The sequence below is a fragment of the Empidonax traillii genome, unplaced genomic scaffold, assembly GCF_003031625.1.
Source record: "Empidonax traillii isolate 1590-97213 ecotype Southwest subspecies unplaced genomic scaffold, ASM303162v1 scaffold259:size690984, whole genome shotgun sequence".
In the NCBI taxonomy this organism is placed as follows: Eukaryota; Metazoa; Chordata; class Aves; order Passeriformes; family Tyrannidae; genus Empidonax; species Empidonax traillii.
This window is the reverse complement of record NW_020955452.1, coordinates 210,217-230,311: the sequence shown is the minus strand read 5'-3', so window position 1 is coordinate 230,311 and position 20,095 is coordinate 210,217. Positions and strand designations below refer to the sequence as shown.

Sequence of the window (20,095 nt, the reverse complement as noted above, 5' to 3'; positions counted from 1 at the left end):
CCTGCTTTGCTGCCTTGCAGTGTTGGAAGTTTATTGACTGTCAAACTACATTTATGATTTGAAGTGTTTCTCAATTAAAATTTATAATTAATGAGTTATTATTCAATTTTCAAATAGTTATGGATTTTTATAGTGTCTCAAGTCATGAGCCAAGCTCCACATTGCTAGCAGAGGAAGAGCCAGGCACCCTTTTCCTTCCTCAGAGCTCTGCTCTCCTCCTGTCCCCAGCGAGATTTTCCTGATTCCTGGCAAAGCCCACATAGCTCCCACCATCCACTGTGCTGGGGAGGTGACACCTTGCAGAGCCCAAGGATGTGGACACTGAGGATGTCCTGGCAAATTCCTCTGGTGTGTGGTGTTTTGGACAAAACCAAGGTACAGCCTCACTTCAGCGCAGTTGGGAAAACCTTGTTAGCCTTGAGCTGGTGGTTGCAGTGAGTGAGGAAGTTGAGCTGGAAGTAAGTTAACTAAATAAATAGAATTTTTCTTCCCTTTTCTTTCTCCCTCGTAAGAACATGGCAGCATTTGCATACATGTGGGCCTGGAACCCTTTGGTGTGTGTGAGCACAGAGAGGGAACAGGGCTCTCCTCAGTGTGCCAACAGACATTGTGGTGATTAATCTGAAAATAGTTTAAAGAGTTCATGAGTTGTAAGAATTAATTCCCAATAAATCAAATGGCATCCCCATGGGAGTAGGCAAGAGAAATAAATGAGGACTAAAGAAATTGATAAAAATCCTTCAGCAATAAAGAGATGAATGCCAGTTCCTTTAAAATTATATTTAAATGAACAAAGTTGATTTAACTGTCTTTTTTCATACCTTGTACTAAGATTTAGTTCTATAGCATGTCATTATATCACGAAATAATTTGCCGAAAGACTTTCTAGCATTTCATGTGCGTTTCACTTAATGACAATTTTAATATTCCGGCTTTGGTCCTACATCGTTATGAGGATGCTTCAATTGCTTGGTGTTCTGAGGAGTTCATAAAGACTGTTTCTGATTTCTTTTCAAGTCTGTTAACAGGGTTCAGAGCCGTCAACACATGAATTATCATGTGTCATTATCATGTTTCTCAGTAAAATATGGGGAAAACTGTTGTTAACTGCTTCAACTAAATATGCAGCTTTGGGACAGCACCGTTTCCAAAGGATCTTCCTGCCTAGTGAGCTCTGGACAAGGTGCTGAACTGGGTTCTGACTCACTGTGTCACTGGGACAGCAGAGCTCGCCCTCCTGGTTATGCTGGAATGAAACATCTCTTCTTCATTTTTCACCTGATTTTTGGTTGTGTGGTTTGGTTGTGGGTTTTTTGTGTGTGTGGTGGGGTTTTTTTGGGGGGGAGGGGGAGGTTTTTTGTTTTTTTTGATTGGCTCTAAGAAGAAAATTGTTAATTATGGAATTCATCAGGCGGAGTATCCACGATAGGCAGAGATGCTGGGTGAGTCTTTCGTGGAATTCATTCTTTGGCAACAGCTGCAATACCATTAAGTATAAATGGCAGCAGCGTAAATGTTTACTGAGAATTCAGATCCTGTTATTAGTTCTATCACTGTTATTAGTGCTGCTAGCACTGTTCCCTGCTTTCTGGTTGTGTCAAGAGCAAGTACACAGAGCAAAGATGTTCTTTCCAGGAGCATTCATGAATAGAGGTCTTAGCACAGGAGAAGTGGTGCTGGCTGGAGTTGTTACAGGAGGTGCCTAGAGCTGCCCTGGTGCTCTTGGTCTCCTCAGCCTGCTGGGGACATCCACGGGGGCACAGGCAAGGCTCTGCTGCCCCATTGCCCCCAGTGAAGCCGCTGCTCTTGGCTCCTGCCTGCATTTTGTTGCAGGGTCATCGCTGCTGGGAGGACGGTCTGGTCCTGCCTCAGTCAGCATAGCCCCAGATGTTCCTGGGATTGACTGCTGTACCCATGCATTGTGCAAACAGAATATCTGCAGGATGAATTTACATGGCACTGGCATCCTCATCACTCCTTATATAGCCCCAAGAAGTTGCTTCTGGGGTAAGACTTGTCAGCAGGTGTTCCAGCCTACACCAAAGAGATGCCCAGCAGTCGTGTAGTGCTCTGTAGTGCACTTTGTGTTGCAGCCATCAGCATTTATCCCGATTGTGCAGAAAGGCTTTCCTTGGCAGCCCCTGGCAGTCCTGTGCAATGGCACAAGAGCCAACTTGGCACTGGCATGGGCTTGTTCAGTCCTGTTTGTTGGAGCCGCAGGTAATTACTCCCATACTTAATGAATCACATTACTTTTATTGATGAACATGGAGGCTACATGCTGGAGAGAGGAGGTAAGGATTAGATTTTATAGCCCACTGCTGCTATGAGAAGGAGCATCTAGACACCAGTTAATGCTCCCTTGATGGGATTAGCCATTGTGTTAACCGTAACTCTGGATAAAATTGCTAAATCTGTGACTTCAGACTTTAACTTCTTAAATATTGTAGATACAAAGTAAGTTCACTTGCATCTTAAATGCAAATGACATTTAATTCTAGATACAAAAAACTTGCAGGGTATTTACATATTCTTGTGATTTATACCTCTTCTTACATGGATAAAAAGACTTTTTCTGAAGTTTATTTCATCCCTGTAGAGTTCAAAGACAGGGCAGATTTCAAACACATAATCGGTGATTCCTTTGGTTACTATGCCAATAATCCCAGCTTGCAGTGGAGAGAGTGGAGACTGAGGGTCAAAGTCAAGTGTTTATTTGGGAGGGGGAAAAGGGGTTTGTAAAAACAATTTGTGTGTGATCTGCCAGTGTTAAAACTGTGATGGACTGTGTATATGTTACTTTAGAGCTCTTTGTTGGTATGGAAGAGAGCTACAGCATCCTCCAGGCGCATCCCTGGGCTGGTGGGGTGATGCCCTTGACACAGGGATTACAGTTCTGCCTCAGAGATGGGTGACCCCGTCTTTAGTGAGTCTGGGTGACCTCCTAAATCAAGAGCAAGTGTCTGGGTGTCAGTTTGGCAAAGGGTGGGTGTGACGCCCCGGGCTGCGGCTGCTCAAGATTCTGCTTTTGGTTTTCCTTTTGGGCTTTAATCTTCTGATAAACCCCAGGTACGGTGAGGGGAAATGTCAGAGTAAATGAAGACTTGGAGAGCGGCGTTTCTCAGGGGAGAAATAACTTCTGTCATCAGATTTTTTTCTTGGGCAGAAACAAGAAATAAGGGATGAGGTATTTCTGAGAGCATGATGTCAGTCAGAAGCACTCCCGACTGACAGTCCTCATTCATCACTGCTGCAGTGTGAGGGCCATACAGCTGCACACAGTGCAGACAAAAAGGAGAAAGCAATAGGTGGTTACTTGGAGTTCATCACTTAGAGTGTTTGGTATCCCCAGATCTCTGCCTGCCCTGGGCTGCTGCATGGGAGGGCATTAGCTGAGTGGGAGGCACCTGCTCACACTCGCTCTTGACGCTTCTCCCCATTCCCAAATTGGCCTGGATGAAGACTGACTTGAGGACTTGGTCCTCTTTGTGTTCATATTTTCTTGCAAGGCTCTGTTGCTTTCCAGCGCTTCTTCCGGAACTCCAGCTTTTCCCAGCCAGTTTCTGCACCAGGAGGTTGCTCCTCTGGGAGAGCAGAAGTTAATTTCTCATTATTATCGTACATAGATGCAGAAGATGGAAGATGGTCCTCTACTGTTGTCCCTTGGCTCCATGATAACTTCATAGCCAGAGAAAATATCATGCAGGTGAAAAATAGCATCATCCAGGCTGTTTGCACGAGCTGTTTCTCAGTGCAGTGGAAGGCAGGGATGGAGTGGGCTTGTCACCCAGGCACGGGGTGACTGCTTGTGCACCAGTGTGGTACCTCTGCTTTATGGCAGCTGCATTAAACATCTCTGTTGCTGCGTTAAAAATCCTCCTTGGCTTGGAATTGGAATAAATGCAAGATGATAAAATAAAAAAATAATTTTTAGAGCCATGGACCTTCTCAAGGAATGGTTCTAGATGATCTTACTCTGTTATTCTGAAAAAGAGAAGTTTTTGCATTTACAATATTTGCAATTCCCTTTTGGCATCCCCAGCTCCCAAGGTAGTAAAACGTAGTTTTCATTAACTGATATATCTGACATTTACCGTATCTTGATGTGACAATTTAGAGGGAACCGGTTGCACTGAACAGAGTTATTAATATTGCGGTAATGTGATTAGGGGGAAATCTTGGTCCTTTAGGGCAGAGGGACCTAAATTTATGAGAACAATGGAGAGGCAGATACAAAGCAAATATCCAAAATATCCTAATCTTAACCTGTTTTCTATTTACTTCCTCGTATCTGGTTCCTGTTCACAAGAAGATAAGTAGGTTTCAATTGTTATCCAGGTAAGGGACTTTATCCAAAAGAAACAAAACCCCCTCAGATCAGGACATGGAGCCAGAGGTTGGTATGTGCAGCTGAGCTGGGTGTCAGATCCAAAATGACATCTCTGGAAAATTTTCTCTGGAAATCTTATTTTCTCTGTTCTTGCCTTTCACCATCTTACTGAGGGAAACTCCAGTTTATGCATTGCCCTGGGTCACTCCTGAGCATTGTCTGGAGCTCTGGGTCACCCTGAGCAACCAGTGAGTTCCAGACTCATCAACCACAGGGGATGATTGTTTGCATTAAAAATAAGTCAGAATAGGGAATTTAGGATCTTCTTCCTGGCTGTAGCAGGAACAATATGGGCAAAAGTAGCTCTTAGGCTATTGTGGCAATTTGCTGGAGCTGTGGCACTGGATAGCAGGGTGAGAGGGAGGAAAGCATCTCAAGACAAAAGGCTTTCTGCTTTGCAGTTGCTCTTCCTGTCCTTCCCCATCCTTCCCGCAGGCCACAGGCAAGAAACCAAAATAGAGACCAGGCAGCTTTTATTTGCCACAGGCTCATAAAGGAGAGGAAATCCAGAGTTGATCACAAGTTGCAGTTCTGGGGTAGCCCACGCTCAGGCTTCATCCCTCTCACTGCAAAGAGACAAAGGAAATCCCCACATTCAGGTTGAGTGACAAAACCCTCAGAGGAGATTTGGGCTGGAGTCACACCTGTCATGATGGGAATCCCCATCAGGCCTCACCTGCTGCTTCTTCCTGCACCATCAGTTGGCTGCCCTGGGCTGTCTGAATGTTGAGAAATGAGCAGTGCAGAGCTTCCCTCTCCATTCTTCCTTGTAGTGGGTGAAATGCAGCAGCAGTGTAGATCAGGTTAAAATTGCATCTCATCTCATGAATTTATCTTTAAAACCCAGCCTCTTTCTGTGGGCCTTAAAGCAGCTCAATACACTCTTATCAAAATCGACAACTGCTCCAGAGATCCTTAAGAGATTTTGTTTCATTGGGCTCTATTTTATATAAATCTCATTAACTGCTTTGCCTGTGCCCTCTCACAGTGCTCCTTATTCATCACAGAAATAAACCAGCAAACCCAGTTCCAGCCCTGCACAGCAACAGCGAGGCTGCAGAGCTCTGCTCTGTGCTCCTGTGCTTGTGTGGGGCTGAAGGTGAGGGAAGCAGGATTTCCCTGACATCAGAAACCTTGAGGTCTTTTGAGCATGTGTTTTGTGAAGCCCTTGCATGTGGGAGTGCTGAGGCACCAAGCAGGAGATCAATTCATGCTGTCTTTTTATCGCTCGCCCTGACCACGCAGGTGGCTCTGCATCAGCCACATAACACGTCCCAGCTGTGCCTCTGTGGTCTGTGATGATGTGAGAAGGGTTTGAGCTGACATGGGCACTGACTGGGGGTTTATAAAATAAACACTGAAATGAGATATGTAATATCTCCACTGAATTAATCCCCTGCTATCTACAATGCTGTCAAACAGACACCATGGCTGCCCTGGCCCCCAGGTGTTTATTTTCAGGGTGACACGTAGGAGTAGAGAGGAGGAGCAGCCTTCCCAAGGCCCCCGAGCCTTGGTCCAGGCTGCTGGGACCCAGGGGGCAGGAGGAGGTGCATTTTGGGAGGATGGAGCTCAGATGTGTGGTCACAGTCAATAAATATATGTGTGTATGTGGAAAAAATGCTCACCGCCCCTGCCTCTGGCATGGGATGCTCGCTGCCTCCCAGCCTTGGGGAGTATTTTTCATTTCTCAGTGTTGCAGCAGACATGCCCCAGTTGTGATTTGGCTTAGCAGACGGCAGAACCTCTGTGGATGTTACTGTACACCCAAACCACTCTGGCTCCTGTCTGCTGGGTGTCACCATGCCTTTAGGGACAATGTGGTTCTAAGTGGAAAACATTTTCCTGTGTTTTTGAAGTCGAGGAGGTGCTCAGAAGGGAGGAGGTTACTCCCTGTCTAGCACTGATCTAAGCAGAACAGCAAAACCCATGTGCAAGCTCATATTTTTATCCTTTTCTCTTTTCTAGAAAACATCCATATCCTGGTGCAGTGTTAAAGGTGGCTGGAATCTCACCCTGCTGATGTGTTAGCAAGAGGGAGAGATTGTAGTTAAAATAACAGCAATCCTTTTTTCCCCTAAATTTTCTTTTTCTCTAATTTTCAGCATGTAGCAGTCAAAATACATCCTGTGAAAATGTTGGCTATTTTATAAGATTTCCCTTTTTTTTTTTCCTTTAACCTGCACTTCCTGCATTAGGTATAGGATCCTCACATGATATTTGCAATCTGCAAACTTTTAGTTCAACCAGGTAACAGCAACAAAAGGGGAACATTTATTTGATGTCAAAATCCTGACTGTTCCTGTTTTGTGGAACCTTTCACCGGTCTATGGACATTGCTTCATAGACACTCTCAGGCTGGTTTTGTTGCTTTGTGTAATCCAAACTTGTTTCTTGCTTTCAGGCCACAGAATGGTTCTATGATCCTGTACAACAGGAAGAAAGTGAAATACAGGAAGGATGGATATTGCTGGAAAAAAAGGAAAGACGGGAAAACCACCAGGGAGGATCACATGAAACTGAAGGTGCAAGGAGTGGAGGTAGGAGCACGGCATGTACAATTTCTGTTGAATTCAGCCTGGAATCCATGCATGTTTTGAAGGAACTGTTGCTCTGATGATAGTATTCAGCCACTCTGAGACATTCAGACAGGTGATTTCACCTGAGACAGTGTTTCTGGAATAAGCCTGTTTATTCTATAATATGTCATTGTGTAACACCACTTTTCTGTCTTAAACTCCAACTGCGTGAGCAAAGGGCCAAAGTGGTCAAAGATTGTTAAAAGGTGTAACTGAAGTGTTCAGATGTGTCATTTTAGCCAAGAAGCACGAGGCTGCCAGGGTGTGGTTGTGTGTTTGATTTTGCAGCTGTGAACCTGGCCCGGGGCAGTGCTGGCATCAGGGGAACTGAGGTGTCCACCACAGGCAGAGCTTCGCCTGTGCCTCCAGACCTGTCTGGCAGCTTCCAGGCTGGACTTAGGGCTTAAGCAGAGCTTTCCAGCCTCACCATCAGCCCACCTTGGCAGGTGTTTTGGATGGCACTAACTCCCTCCTGTCGGGGTGACAGGCACCCTGCACTCCCTGTGCAGTGCTGGTGTTGACACCCCCTGGGCATCCCCTGAGTCAGTGCCAGCAATGTGAAGGGGATGAGTGCCCGGAATTCATCTCGTGCTCCAGCTTCCTCCTGGGCTATTTGTCATTCTTACATTCTGTCTGCTCTAATGAGGTTTTGGGGTTTAAAATAGTGTTAAATGGATTGCATTATATTACACCAGAGAGGCATAACTTTGTTCCATAATTTTTACATCCAATAACAATGTTTTATTATGACAAGCACAAAAAGAAAAAAGTCGGTATCACAGAAATGGTGCCTTGCTTTTGTTTCGGGTTTGCAGAGTGTGATTTAATTACCTTCAGTGAACTTTCATGGTGCAGAACAGCAGACCCTGTAGTGTCCCCTTACCTGTAGCAAGGGGTTGGTGATGACCCTTGGCTGCCACACAAGCACATAAGGAAATAACTGTGACTTTCAGGCAGGTTTATCCAAAGATAGAGCCATCAAGCCTTGGAGGATCCAACTGCGTGCATGTGGTGGTGATCATGTTTAGCTCAAATAGCCTGGCACTGAACCCAGTAATTTCTGTTTTACTGAAGTGTGTCTTCTGGAAAGTAACAACTCCAGATGAGGCCATCGCGGGAGCTGGAGGATGTGCAGCTTTCAGCTGATCACATTCACCGCTTCGGAAAATAAGTGTTAAATAGTTGCTTTGCAATTTGGATGTACCGGGGTTTGGCCATTCAGTCATACATCCTTCTCCAGCTGAAGAGCCCTTTAGTACCTCATATTTTATTTCTGAGAAGGTACTTGTGCCCTCTCATCCCCAGGCAGCACCTGGGAGGTCACTCCCAATCCCTGTTCTGAACAATGCAGAGAAAGTCCATTTTCTTGACCTCCAGGTGTTGCTTGGGCAGAATGACGTGGTTTTAACCATGTCAGTTAATTACTCAATCAGTACACCATGGTACTTCAGAGACAGCATTCTGGGTTTAGGTTTCTGATACCATCCTAAAAGGAAGCGATGTTCTCAGCTTGGGCATGTAGGCAGCAGATTTAAAATAACAAAAAAAAAAGGCTTTTCTCAAAGTTGAAGTGATACCGTAGTTAGCCGCATTCAGGTTTAACAGGGCATGAAATAACTGTCTGCCTTGTGGCACTGCCAGATCATCTCAGCGACTCTTGCAGCCAGAAGATAAATAGGGATCATCGTCGCACTGATGGAAAAGTACTTGCAGAGCTGACAGCCAAGAGCATCAGTAGCATCCAAACATTGCTCTGGAAACGGCAGCTCAGAGGAACACGCTGGCTTGTGAAACTACTGACCAGCCACTTCTGAACAGGGATTTGTATTAGAAGATTTAATAATTAACTCCTTCCTGGGTGTCATCAATGCGATGGCTCCTGTGTCTTTCCAAGTTTTGGGTAAAGAGAAAAATGCATTTTGAAACAAAAAGTCTACACCAGATTCTCGGGAATGTTAGTGTCTGTCAGAACCATATGGAAAGATTTGGTGAGCATGGACAAGGCAGCTAAAGCAAATTTAGGACATAAATAAAGAATAATTCAAGTAGGAATACACTCATTTAAGTAAATAAGAATGGGGAGGAATAGACTATTTAACCCAGTGGATAATAAATAAGAATGGCCTGAAATCCTGAAGCTGTTGGCTTGGCTAGCATCACTGTGCAAGAGGGGTTTGGGTATTACTTGGTTAATCTGATCACAGTCTTGTTAGAAAACACTGGATAAACCAGAAAGAAGTTAATTTGGCCTTTCCCTTAATACACCTCTTTGTGCAATTCTTTGTGGAATCTCTGGTCTGTGATCCTTTTAAAAATTCTAATTAATTAGGATCCCTGGTGATGTGTTCCTAATCAATTCACATAATTAAAAATTTTAACTAATAAATAATAGTAAGGAGAGTGTTGGAACAGCTTTGCCTTCCTTCCGGACAGTGCTGCTCTGCATCGCAGTCAGCTGGCTCAGCGCTTGCGTTTGCCTTTCCTTGCGCGTGAACTTTTCCAGGCACCTGTAACTGCACCTTCACGAGAATTCGTAGTAAACTGCTACTAAAATTAAAATGAGGTCATGTTTTTACAGTGAATTTCCCTCTCATCTCTGTGTTTTGGAAGGTCAGTGCTGATCCTGCTGCTCTTTATCTTGTTTTGAGTACGTTTTGGTCTCTCCAAACTCCAGTGCCTGAGGAGTGGTTATGGAGAAGGACTGTCCTGAGGCCAGGGCAGAGCTGTGCCTGCAGGTCCTGCTCCATGCACCACAGTTCCTGTATTTGGAATGTCTTGTTCTCTTGTAGATGGAGGTATGTTATCTCAGTATAATATGATAATGTTTATGAATTCCTTAAAAAAAAAAAAAAAAAGGCAAAACTTTATTTCAGTCTTATTAAGTGAGAAACTCCCCTGTGGAGATGGAGATGCAGAGTATCAATTTTGTATGCAGGACTTGTATTTAATTAATATCATAACAGTCCCTTAACACTATTGCAGATTAGTCCACAAGGGCAGGAATGAAAATTTTAGATTATTCAATTACTGCGTAAACCCTGGGCCATCCCCGTCAAAACTTTGCATGGGTTCTGTAGGGTCTGGGTCTCTGCACCCAGCGCTGAGTGACCGGGGTGGGCATGGTGTCTGTGGCTCCTGCAGCCTGGTGCTGGGGGCATCTGCCAAGGACCAGACTTTTTGTTTCGGTAAATGACCAAATGGGCTCTTCTGCATTGTGTAAAATAACTCACCGTGGAATACTGAACTGCAAAATGGTTTTACACGTCACCGTTCCCTGCTGTGGTGGGTGAAATCTGCTCATCAGTTGTCACCAGAGGGTGGGAGCAGCCTTGGAGGTGGCACGCTCGAGCAGCAGTAATCGGGGAGGGATTCCTAGGACAGCCTGAGCCAATTCCCTTTAATTTACACGGGCTTTGCTTGCCCTCAGAGGTGAACGGTGTAGTTTGCAAACTAATTAGGATTGCATTGTTCAGTCGGGCTGCTTAATGCATTCCAGAGAAATACTGTGGAATGGCTCTGGAGGAGAAATGAGAGTTTAATGTGAGAGGCTTGTGACACACACGTGTACATACATTAACACAAACAAGCAGCCCTGAGCAGGGGAGAAACTGCTTGCGAGGAGGGGCGGTTTTACACAGGCCTGTTCATCATTGCTGCCAGCAGCATGGTCCTGACACCTCTCCTGCGATTTGACTGGTACCCCTTCTAACCCAATTCTCCCTTAACCTCCTGTAGCTCATTGGAGACCAGAGTCCAACAGCATCTCTCCACCCTTACCGTGGCACACACACGTCTCCACAACGGGCACCATGGGCAGGCGCTGGTGCAGAAGTGTGGAGGTTTTGACTGTTCATGAGCTGGGGTTGGGTTTTATTCTGTTACCTGTTCCAGGTGTTTATGCCACTTGGAACGCAGGGTTATGATGACATTCTAACAATTCCTGTGTTGGTGGCAGTCCTAGGAGGTGGGAACGTTGTTTTGCTGTTTCTGAAAGGGAGTATGGTTTATTGTTAAATCTGGAATGGGTCTCGTGGGAGTCTCTTCAGAAGGGAACATACATATCAATAATCCTTTCCTATATCAGGGTCTTGATTTATTTTCCTGCAGTAACGTAAAGTCAAAGCAAATGCTTTTGAGTTTTTGCATCTTCTCCTAACGCCCTGTACATGCCCAGGAGATTTTATTCTTCAGTATACCCATAACCTTCCTAATCCTTTAATTGTCATGGCTTATTTAACTTCAGCAATGAAAGTTTTCCTAAAATCTGGGTGTCTCAGAATGAAGGTTAAGCTGAGGTCATGGCCTGTGTGTGATGCTGGGGGATGCTCTGCCAGGCAGGTGGCCCATAGGCAAGTTCTGCCCAAGTCAAGGGCAGAGCTGTTCCCTGCAGTGCAAGGCAACAGGTTTGCAGCACTTCTCAGGTAATTGCTCTGTAATTGGCTGCATCACCGTTTTTTCCCCTGTTTAATAAATAGCATGAATAAAGCTGAGCCACATGTGGTAGGGCTGTAATTCAAATGCCATTCACTGAAACCTGAGCATTTTTCATTTAGCATGTAAAGGCAGTTTTGATGTAAATGATTGCAAAAGGATCTCTGTGGACTAATGACAGTAGCATTGGGCTGGATTGAAATTGTTGAGTTATTGGTGCTGTGGGGAGAGAGGGAGCCGGTGATCTGCACTAGTGGAGGTGTCCCTGCTCATGGCAGGGTGTCCTTGAGGTCCCTTCCAGACTTCTGTGGTCAGTCTGTGGGGATGTCCATTTGCAGAACCCTCTGCTGAGGGAGAATTTTGACTACACAGCATACTGATTTTTGCACCCCCCCCAAACAAAACAAAACAAGCAAAAAAGTTTCATACATATATATACTTTTCTATTGTTCAGCCATCCTTATGAAAGAAAACATTAGAACGAGTAGGCAGACGCAGAATAAGCTGGGAGGCCTCCCTGCACGCCTCTGAAACATGAGGCTTGTCTCACCACATGGACTGTATGGCACAAACACACATTGACATTTATATTGAATATTTCAGTTTAGAGAAATTTGAAATTAAATCTATTTCCTGCCAGCTCGGTGGGAAAATCCATTTACGAAAACAAAATCCAATAAGAGATCTAAAGATCAGTGGCCAGAAATGAAATCTATTGAGAATAAAATATATGGAGATTGGATTGCTAGCTCTGTGGGCTGGATTTAATGTGCTGGGGACTGGGATGGGAGTGGAGGGGTTACTGGTACCAACTTTATCCCAGGGTTTGCAATGTAGATGAGACAGTTTACAGCAAAACAAAATAAACATCAGTACTTTATGGACCAGTGTTGGTGGTCACCACTTACCTTTTTGACCACGCAGTTCCTTTCTGTGCCTGTATGGAGAAAAATGAACTTGAAAGACAGCGTCTGTCCCTGGAGGTGGCTCCTGGAGCAGGGTCAGTGGGAGCCATGTGGCGAGGAGAATCCATGCCATTCCTTGCAAGATTAAGAGGTTTCCTGGTTCTGTAGGGATCCCTGTGATTGCATGGAGGATCCAGATGCTGGAGCAGCATGTGCCTTGTAATCTTGTAATTGCATTGTGAGCTGTGACGGAGATAAGGGCTTCCACGGGAAGCGAGGAGTCTCGGTGGCTCTGCCTTCCCTGCCTGGCTTTCAGTGAGCTCCTGTTTAGTTAGTTATTTCACTGGGTCTTGGGCAGGAAAGCAGGCATTGTTTTCTGTATTGCTGCTAATTCTGTATGCATCAGGGGTGCATTAAACGTTTTAATTTCCTGAGTTCCTGTTGGAAAGCGAGATACCGCTCGTCAAGGTGTGCATGGGGAGTGGGGAGCAGGGAGAGCAGAGTCTTGTCCAGGTTGAAGGCACTGGAATTCCTGAACACAGTGTGGTGGTGTCCCCAACAAGCAGGACAGACACAGAACCTTGCAAAAGGGGATTTCAGAGTGTGACCCTGTCTGGCACATTCAAATGGCCACCCCTTTGTAGGATGTTATTTGCTCTCCCTTTTTATTGGCAAGAGATGAGAATTAATTAGCTGGTGTTTGCACACTCTTTGGACATATAAAGCATTAATTGCCCACTAAATACCCTGTGTGAAGCAAAAGGGAGATGTGATGGAGGGAAGCAGGGGAGGAGCTCAGCAGTGCCAGCAGCGAGGGGTTCTCCCAGTCCTTGTCCGGGGTCTGACCTCCGGGAATTAGCGTGAAGCAGGAGCTGTGCTCTGAATCTTGCTGTGTCTGCTGTAGGTCAGATTAAAGTCACCAGGGGAGAGGACTGTGGTGTGTCTGTGCTACAGCAGGGAAGCACAGGTGATCCTGTAGGCAATATCAGGAACGCAGAGAGTGTGAATTATTGTATTTCAGGGGGAAAACCAGTTTTTCTACTCTCTGCTTGTTCTAAAACCATCGTGGACATTGGCTTACATGTAGCAGTTGATTTGTCTTTGCAGAATACCTTTCCTTGTAGCGGTGGGATAATGCATTCCTCCGCTCCAGTGTTCCCATATTTCTGCTGCCATCGCGTGGCTGCCGGGGATTAGCAGCACGCTCCGTGAGGAGAGACCTCACTGCTGTCCCGGGGGGCTGCTGGCGGCACAGCCAAACCCTGATCCCTGAGCCCCCCACCCTCTGCTGCTCACCTGCTTGGCGCTGTGGCGATGCCCCCACGCAGCCAGAGCCCCTCTGCCCTACACGAGCGGGAGCTGGGCACTGCCCCTTGCACCAGGGAGGGCTTGATGTCCATCTGGAACTGCAGCGCTTGGCAGAGCTGCAGCTGCTTTAATGTTTGGGTGAGTTCTCAAAGGAAGGTACAGTAGCTTTGAACTCTTCTAAGGTAACAAGTTCATGAAGTTACAGGTTCAGGCATCCAAATTAATAAAGATTCAGATCTCCCAGTGCAAAGCCTGAGGGTTGGTGGGGCATGTCCTGGCGCCTCTGGCATGATGCATATTGGTGACAGGGCTGTGCTAGGGAGCCCTAACCCTAACCTTTGCCTCTTTGCTTCAGCTGGCACTGACCTGCTGCAGCCCCCACCGTGCCATTCCCACTCCACGCCACTCTGGACAGCTCTGTACTGCTGGGGCAGTTCCTTGTCATTTACCACGACAAATACATGGTGTTTTTCCATTAAAGGGCCTTGTGCTCCAGAGGACTGCAGTGTCTTAGAGCACTATAAATATGTTTGTGAAGACTCTGCCTTCTGTCTGACCCCAGACACTCTGTGATACTGCGTGGGCATTTCTGTTGGTGGTTACGCTTTGCCTGCAGTTTTTGTGTGCTTGTTGCCATGAAGGAATTTTGAATAAAAGCAGGATGCGGCGATGCAGGAATGCCAGAGCACTGCAAGTGGGATGTGCGGTGCCTGTGACTCTGCTGCACCACCTAATCCTCCTGCTGTGCTTCCTTCTGCGTGTGCATGATGGGAGCAATGGCTTGACCCTTCCATGTCGTTCTGTCAGTCAGGCTCACTGTTGTCCTTGGGGCAAGTTTCCGTTCCTTGTTCAATGTCCTGCCTGCCACAGCCAGGACAATTTATTTGAGTGTTTTCCTACTGAAAGGAATCTGGGTTTGAGCTTAAAAAGATTAAATATCATCTCCTTTCCTGCCTCTTGTGAAGAAGAGACATGGTTAGACTTCAGTGTCTCTTTAATCTCTCCTTGTTGGAATAATAAACAGTACATTTATAAAGATGAAAACATAATCAATTTTTATGTGTTAAATAATGATCTTTCCTGTGAACACCTGCTGAGGTTTCTGCCCCTGGCTCCAAGCCTGGTGGTCCAGACCCATGGTCCTGCCCTGTCTCCATTCTTAGAGCAGGCAGAGGGAGCTCCCAGACCCCAAAAGCCCTTCCTGCCCAGTCTGTCCTGCTTCTGAATTAACACTTCTTGAACTACTGTAGCTGTATAAAATACACAGAAGGGTTTCGGTGGCAAAACCAAAGTTTGAAGGTTTATTAATGGCTGGAGGGCACTGGAATTTAATATTTGCCTGTTGTCTTGTCAATTCACAGCATTTAGAAGCCTAGCGGTGTGGAGATGATTCTATATATAGCAACTATATTTGAATAGTCCACATAGCTCCAAAGTAAATATTAATTTCATTATGCTATAAACTGTTATTTATCATGACAGAAAGCCATAAAGTTATTTTACTGGAATAGAGCCAGTAAATTGCATCGTCTAGATGAGATACAGCACATGTTGAATTCCAGCAGCAATTAGCCAACATACTTTATACAGGTCAGTGTTAAACACGCACCAACATGAACTGCAGCTGAGGTTTCTTGTGGAAGCCCTCTGGAGCCTGGATGGAGCCACAGCGATGCGTCGACACTGGAGATGGCACTGGTGCTGTGGCAAGCACCGGCTGGGCTCGGGGGCACCATGGCACACTGATACTGCCTCTTGTGTATTGTGTGTTTGACTTTTTCATTACCTAAATTACTCCTTAAAAGTGCCTCCAAATTGCTTGACTGAGGTATTGCAAGAGGTCTGGGTTTTAGTTATGGGTTTTTTTAAAGGTAGTGGGTTTTTGGATTTGAACAGGGTGATCACTGAAAGGGTGGATTTTCCCCCACTATTGCTCTAAGGGCAGGTGCGTATCCCTGCCGGAGGTGGAGGGTGCTGGGAACGTGGGCAGGACTTTATCCTTCTTCATGAAGTGCATGCAGAGTTACACTGCCTGTGCCAGCAGCTTCCATGTACTCCAGTTGGATCTGTGGATCAGGTATTCCTCATGCACAAGCAGCAGCGCAGAAGTGGTGGTGCTTCCAGCTCTGCAGCGTCCTGGGCAGAGGACACATCCATGGACCTGCTGCTGGGACAGGGGAGAGGATGGTGCACAGTGTTACAAATTTCAGTGAGTTTATGAAGGCTGTCACTGATTGCAGCCTTTGGTGGGGACTGACCTTCAGCGTAGATTAGATCTTCCATTTTCTAGGAGAAAACAATATCAGGGAAACATTAGGGCACATCAGCAGTTGGATGCGCTTGTGCTAGCAGAACAGTGAAGACTGCCTGCCAAAAATTATTGACTTGTTATTGTCTTTCATCCACAAAAATAACTCTTATGTATAACCTATGAGAGCTGTGCAGTGACTGCTGTTAGAGGAAAACCCCAACAGAGTATTGAATAAGATAATTAGTTTTAAACAATTTTAGGTTTAATTTCTTTTTCTTTAATGACTAAAAAATATCAGCCATCTGTGTCACTAAGTGTTGCCCTAAGCAGAAGAAGAGTGTAAAGTTCATTGTGTCACATTTCTAAATATTTTATATATTTGTGTGAAAACTGGGGAGAGAAAAAGGCTCATTTAATCAGAAACATCAGTAAGATGGACTAGATTGCCTTCAATACCAGGAAGATTAAAACCACGAGGTTGGCATTGGAGGACTGTTAAGATATCAAAGAATCAGCTCAGCATGCAACCAGACATTATTTGAATTGTTTTTGAAATTGCCCAGCTCTTGATTAAACAAACAAAATCTGAAGTGGATTGGGGAGAGGTCATGATTTTAATGTTTTATTATCAAAATCAAAGAAAAATGTGTAATGGTTGTAGGAAGTCCACGCTAGGAGGAAAACCCCCAAGCACAAGATCGTCAGCTGTAACGTTCCTTGATATCCTGTAGCCAGGAGGGCACATTAATTAGAATACAGATTGCAAGGTCAAGAGGAACAGCTCAAGGAATCATCTGGCCTGTGCAGCACCTGTCAGAAAATTCCACCTACTGATGCCCAGATTCAGCCATCACTTCTTGTTGCACCTTTATCTTCCAAAAAGATGTCAGTCATGATTTAAAGATGGGCAAAGGCAGAGAGCCTGCTGCATGCTTGGGAGTGATGCCCCGAGGGGCTGATGGCCTGTACCAGTCAAATGTTCTGTGTATGGCCACGCTAGCTCTGTCCTCTCTCTTCTAGGAGCCCACAGCTGGATCTCTTCTAGCTGGCTGGGCTGAGAGTGCCATGACAGGTTGCTCCAAACCCTGCAAAGTCCAGAACAGGTGTCCTGTCCCTCTCTGCTGGGTGGGTGATGACTGGGGCTGGGTGTACATCCCATCCCACCCGACTGCTGACGGAGCAGGAGGTCACTGAGCCCATTCCCAGTGCAGATGACAAAGAGTTGTGTGACAGGCTCTGCCTCGACACTAGGCATGGTTGGTACAAACAAGTCCAGATGCCCTGGACACGGGGACAACACAGGGGAAAAACTGGGGTGTCAGAGGCTGCTGACAGATGGCCTTTGTCAGGAGCACATGTCTGAGGTGGCACAGCTGGGACCCTCAATGCTGGCCAGGACATGAGTCAAGGCCATGCCCTCTCCAGTCCCCTTGGTGAGAGACACTCAGAAACAGAACCTGAATTTTAATGTGTGTTTATGAAATGCTTCTGGTGGTATCATGTGACAGGTGGATCAGCTCTCTGCTTTCTGCTGTGCCACATTACTTTTTACCATCTATTTCTGATCAGAGCAGTCCTGCCTCTTCTCTTGTGTGAGTTGTTTTAAAATGTTTCTGTGCCTCTTTCCAGAAGACTATGGATGTTCCCCTGTTTCCTCCAGCTGCTGTTGCCGAAAGCCTTCCCATGCTCTGATAACCCCCTTCTCCTCCCAGCAGCTCCCCTTGAACCACTGATGCAGGCAGCACTCTCCTTGCCTGCCATCCCAGTTCACCTTTTCTTTGGAACCTGTTGTTGGCACCTTGGCTCTTTCTGCATCTATTTTGAGTCCCTCTTCTTCATCATAAAGGTTTTGGCATTTTGCCCTGTTGACGTGTTTTTGTCCTGATTTCTCCGTTGTTTATCCCTTCTGATCCTGTCTGTCCCCTTGTCCTTCATGTCTTCTCTCTTCAGGCCTGTCCGTTGGGGGTTGTATTCAAGGTCTTTTCTTCTCTGCCTTTCTTTGCCTTCCCTGTACTCGCTGTGTGTTCTCTGGGACACACGATAGGCCTTAGTGTTTCTCAGTGAGTGCTGCTTGCCTCTGCAGGGTGTATAAATGATGAACTGAACTGATGATAAAATGTAGGGCATGGTGTGTTTTTGGACAGGAACTATGTTGCTGTTGAGGATACTTTTTGCTTCTAATGGTGTAAATGTCTTTCACCAAGTAAAAGGTGAAGGAGGCTCAGGATCACAAGCTAAGTCCTGAAATGCTTCATCTGTATGGGCAAGGAGTTTTTATTGTTGCAAATAAACACAAGTACCTCTAGGTCTGGATTTTTGAGACCTTTGAGGAACTTGTCCAAGAACTGGGCTCTCGGGAGCGCACAGACCTTTCTTCTTTCTGATCTTCACACTTTGGGACTCACCATTTGAACTGTAATCAGATAACCATCAGCCAATGGATCTGCCTTGACTTAGGGTCATTTGTGGTCATTTTTTGAGTCTGGTGTCAGCAAACCACCCTAAAAAGCACACAAGAGTCCAAGTGAGGAATCAGAAAAATTCCTCCCCTCTCCATACTCTGGTGCCCAGGTAAAGTGTTTTCTACCCAGGCTCTTGGAGGAACATCCTTATTTCATGAATTACTTCAGGGAGAGGAGCAATCCCCACCAGGAAGCCATTGGGGAGGGTGGATTTTATTATATTTTGCCAGTAAACAAAACACGGCACAGTTAATACTTGCCCAAGTCCTGTGGGATCTCACTGACTAATGCAAAATGACAGTTGTCACAATATTCTGTATAAATACCTGTCTATTTGCAGGTGTCTGTTCTATTTTTAATGTGATCCCACCTTTCTTGCTGTGAGGGAGAAAAGGATGATCGATGGACCCTGCACCCATGTCTGTCATTTATATTCTTCTCTCGTTTATAAGAATTCCAGAGTTCTAATGCACTTTCTGGCCTGCCATGGTAATTGTTATTCATGTAATTTCCCCGCCAAGTGTGGATTGACAGGGTGGTGCTGAGCTGATGGCTCGTGGTGGTGTGGGCAGTGGGGACTGCAGCCAGTGTGCCAGAGCAGAGCCATCAGCACAGGTCAGAGCATGATGATGGGTTGGGGTTAGGGAGAGTAAAATTTGAGTTGGGGAAAAAAACAAATCTAAATTAGTGAGGATGATTTGCTGGTACAGGGACCACCTTACACCATAGCTGGATACATTTCAGGTTGTTTCTGTAGATGTAGTTTGACATGTCTGAGCAATATGAAGCAAACTTCCTCACGTGACTGGTATTTTTCCTTGTGAGTAACTTGAGCCCTTCTTGTATTCATTTGCAATATACGTATCTGTTTATAGCCATATATATATTTACATTGCTATAACGTACTTGCACGCATTCTGTGAATTATTCATGAGGGACGTTTTGAATTTTAATTCCTCAGCATCCTGCTTCATGCAGGCTCTAAATGGGCCTCTGACCTCAGAGGTAGGAAAGCTCAGCACAGGATGGGACACGTTTGCTTTCCCTGGCTCTTGTAGGGGCTTCTTTTGAGCCTGACTGAGGGGAAGCACCTGATGCCATTGTTCTGCCCTTAGCCCAGCAGAACACGGGGTGCTGGGGCACCCATCAAGCTGGTGTCCTGCTCCCATGGCAACTTCTGATTTCTGGAGCCTGAGCAGGGCAAGCCTCAGCACCAGTGCTCCCAGTCCTCCACAGAACTATCCCACTGACCGCTGGTGGAACACGCTGTCTGATGGATGGGCATGCCGTGCCAGGTTTTGGCAGCCTCAGACAGCCTTTTGCTTTTGAATAAAGCATTTCTGTAGCCTGCTCAAAATCTTCCAGTGGTGTTTACATTTTAATAGGCACTGCTGTAGAATGGAACATATTTTTATTGCTTACATTTATCAGCCAGAGCAAAAGCCGAGTGCCTGGGTGCAGCTTTGCAGGGAATTTGCTCTTCTAAGTAATCAGTAGATGAGACTATTTAGGAGAAAATACCGTAGAATTTTAACTTGTCAGATAACCGTGCTGTGCCTGCATTTGATTGCCAATATACATCATTGGAAAGAAATTTAAAAATAGAATTTTCAGCAATGTCAGCATGGAACGAAATGAGTGGGAAGTGGAAAGTCACATTTCTTTGTTTCCTGCCAAAAGGAAGACCTCTAATACTGTTGTTTAAAAAAGCGAAATTAAGGAAAATACAGAAGCTTTGACAGCGCTTGTTCAAAGGCGTTGCAGTGGAA

At 45.6% G+C, this 20,095-nt stretch overlaps 1 protein-coding gene across 7 annotated transcripts in view; it reads left to right on the top strand.

The window, feature by feature from the left end:
- CAMTA1 (calmodulin binding transcription activator 1) overlaps positions 1 to 20,095 on the top strand; it is a 218,925-nt gene that overhangs the window by 70,673 nt on the left and 128,157 nt on the right. For all 7 annotated transcript variants that reach the window (XM_027889335.1, XM_027889332.1, XM_027889331.1 and 4 more), the window contains one exon: positions 6,795 to 6,930. In XM_027889335.1, coding sequence (XP_027745136.1) covers positions 6,795 to 6,930 — 136 coding nt within the window. The remainder of the gene's footprint in view (positions 1 to 6,794; positions 6,931 to 20,095) is intronic.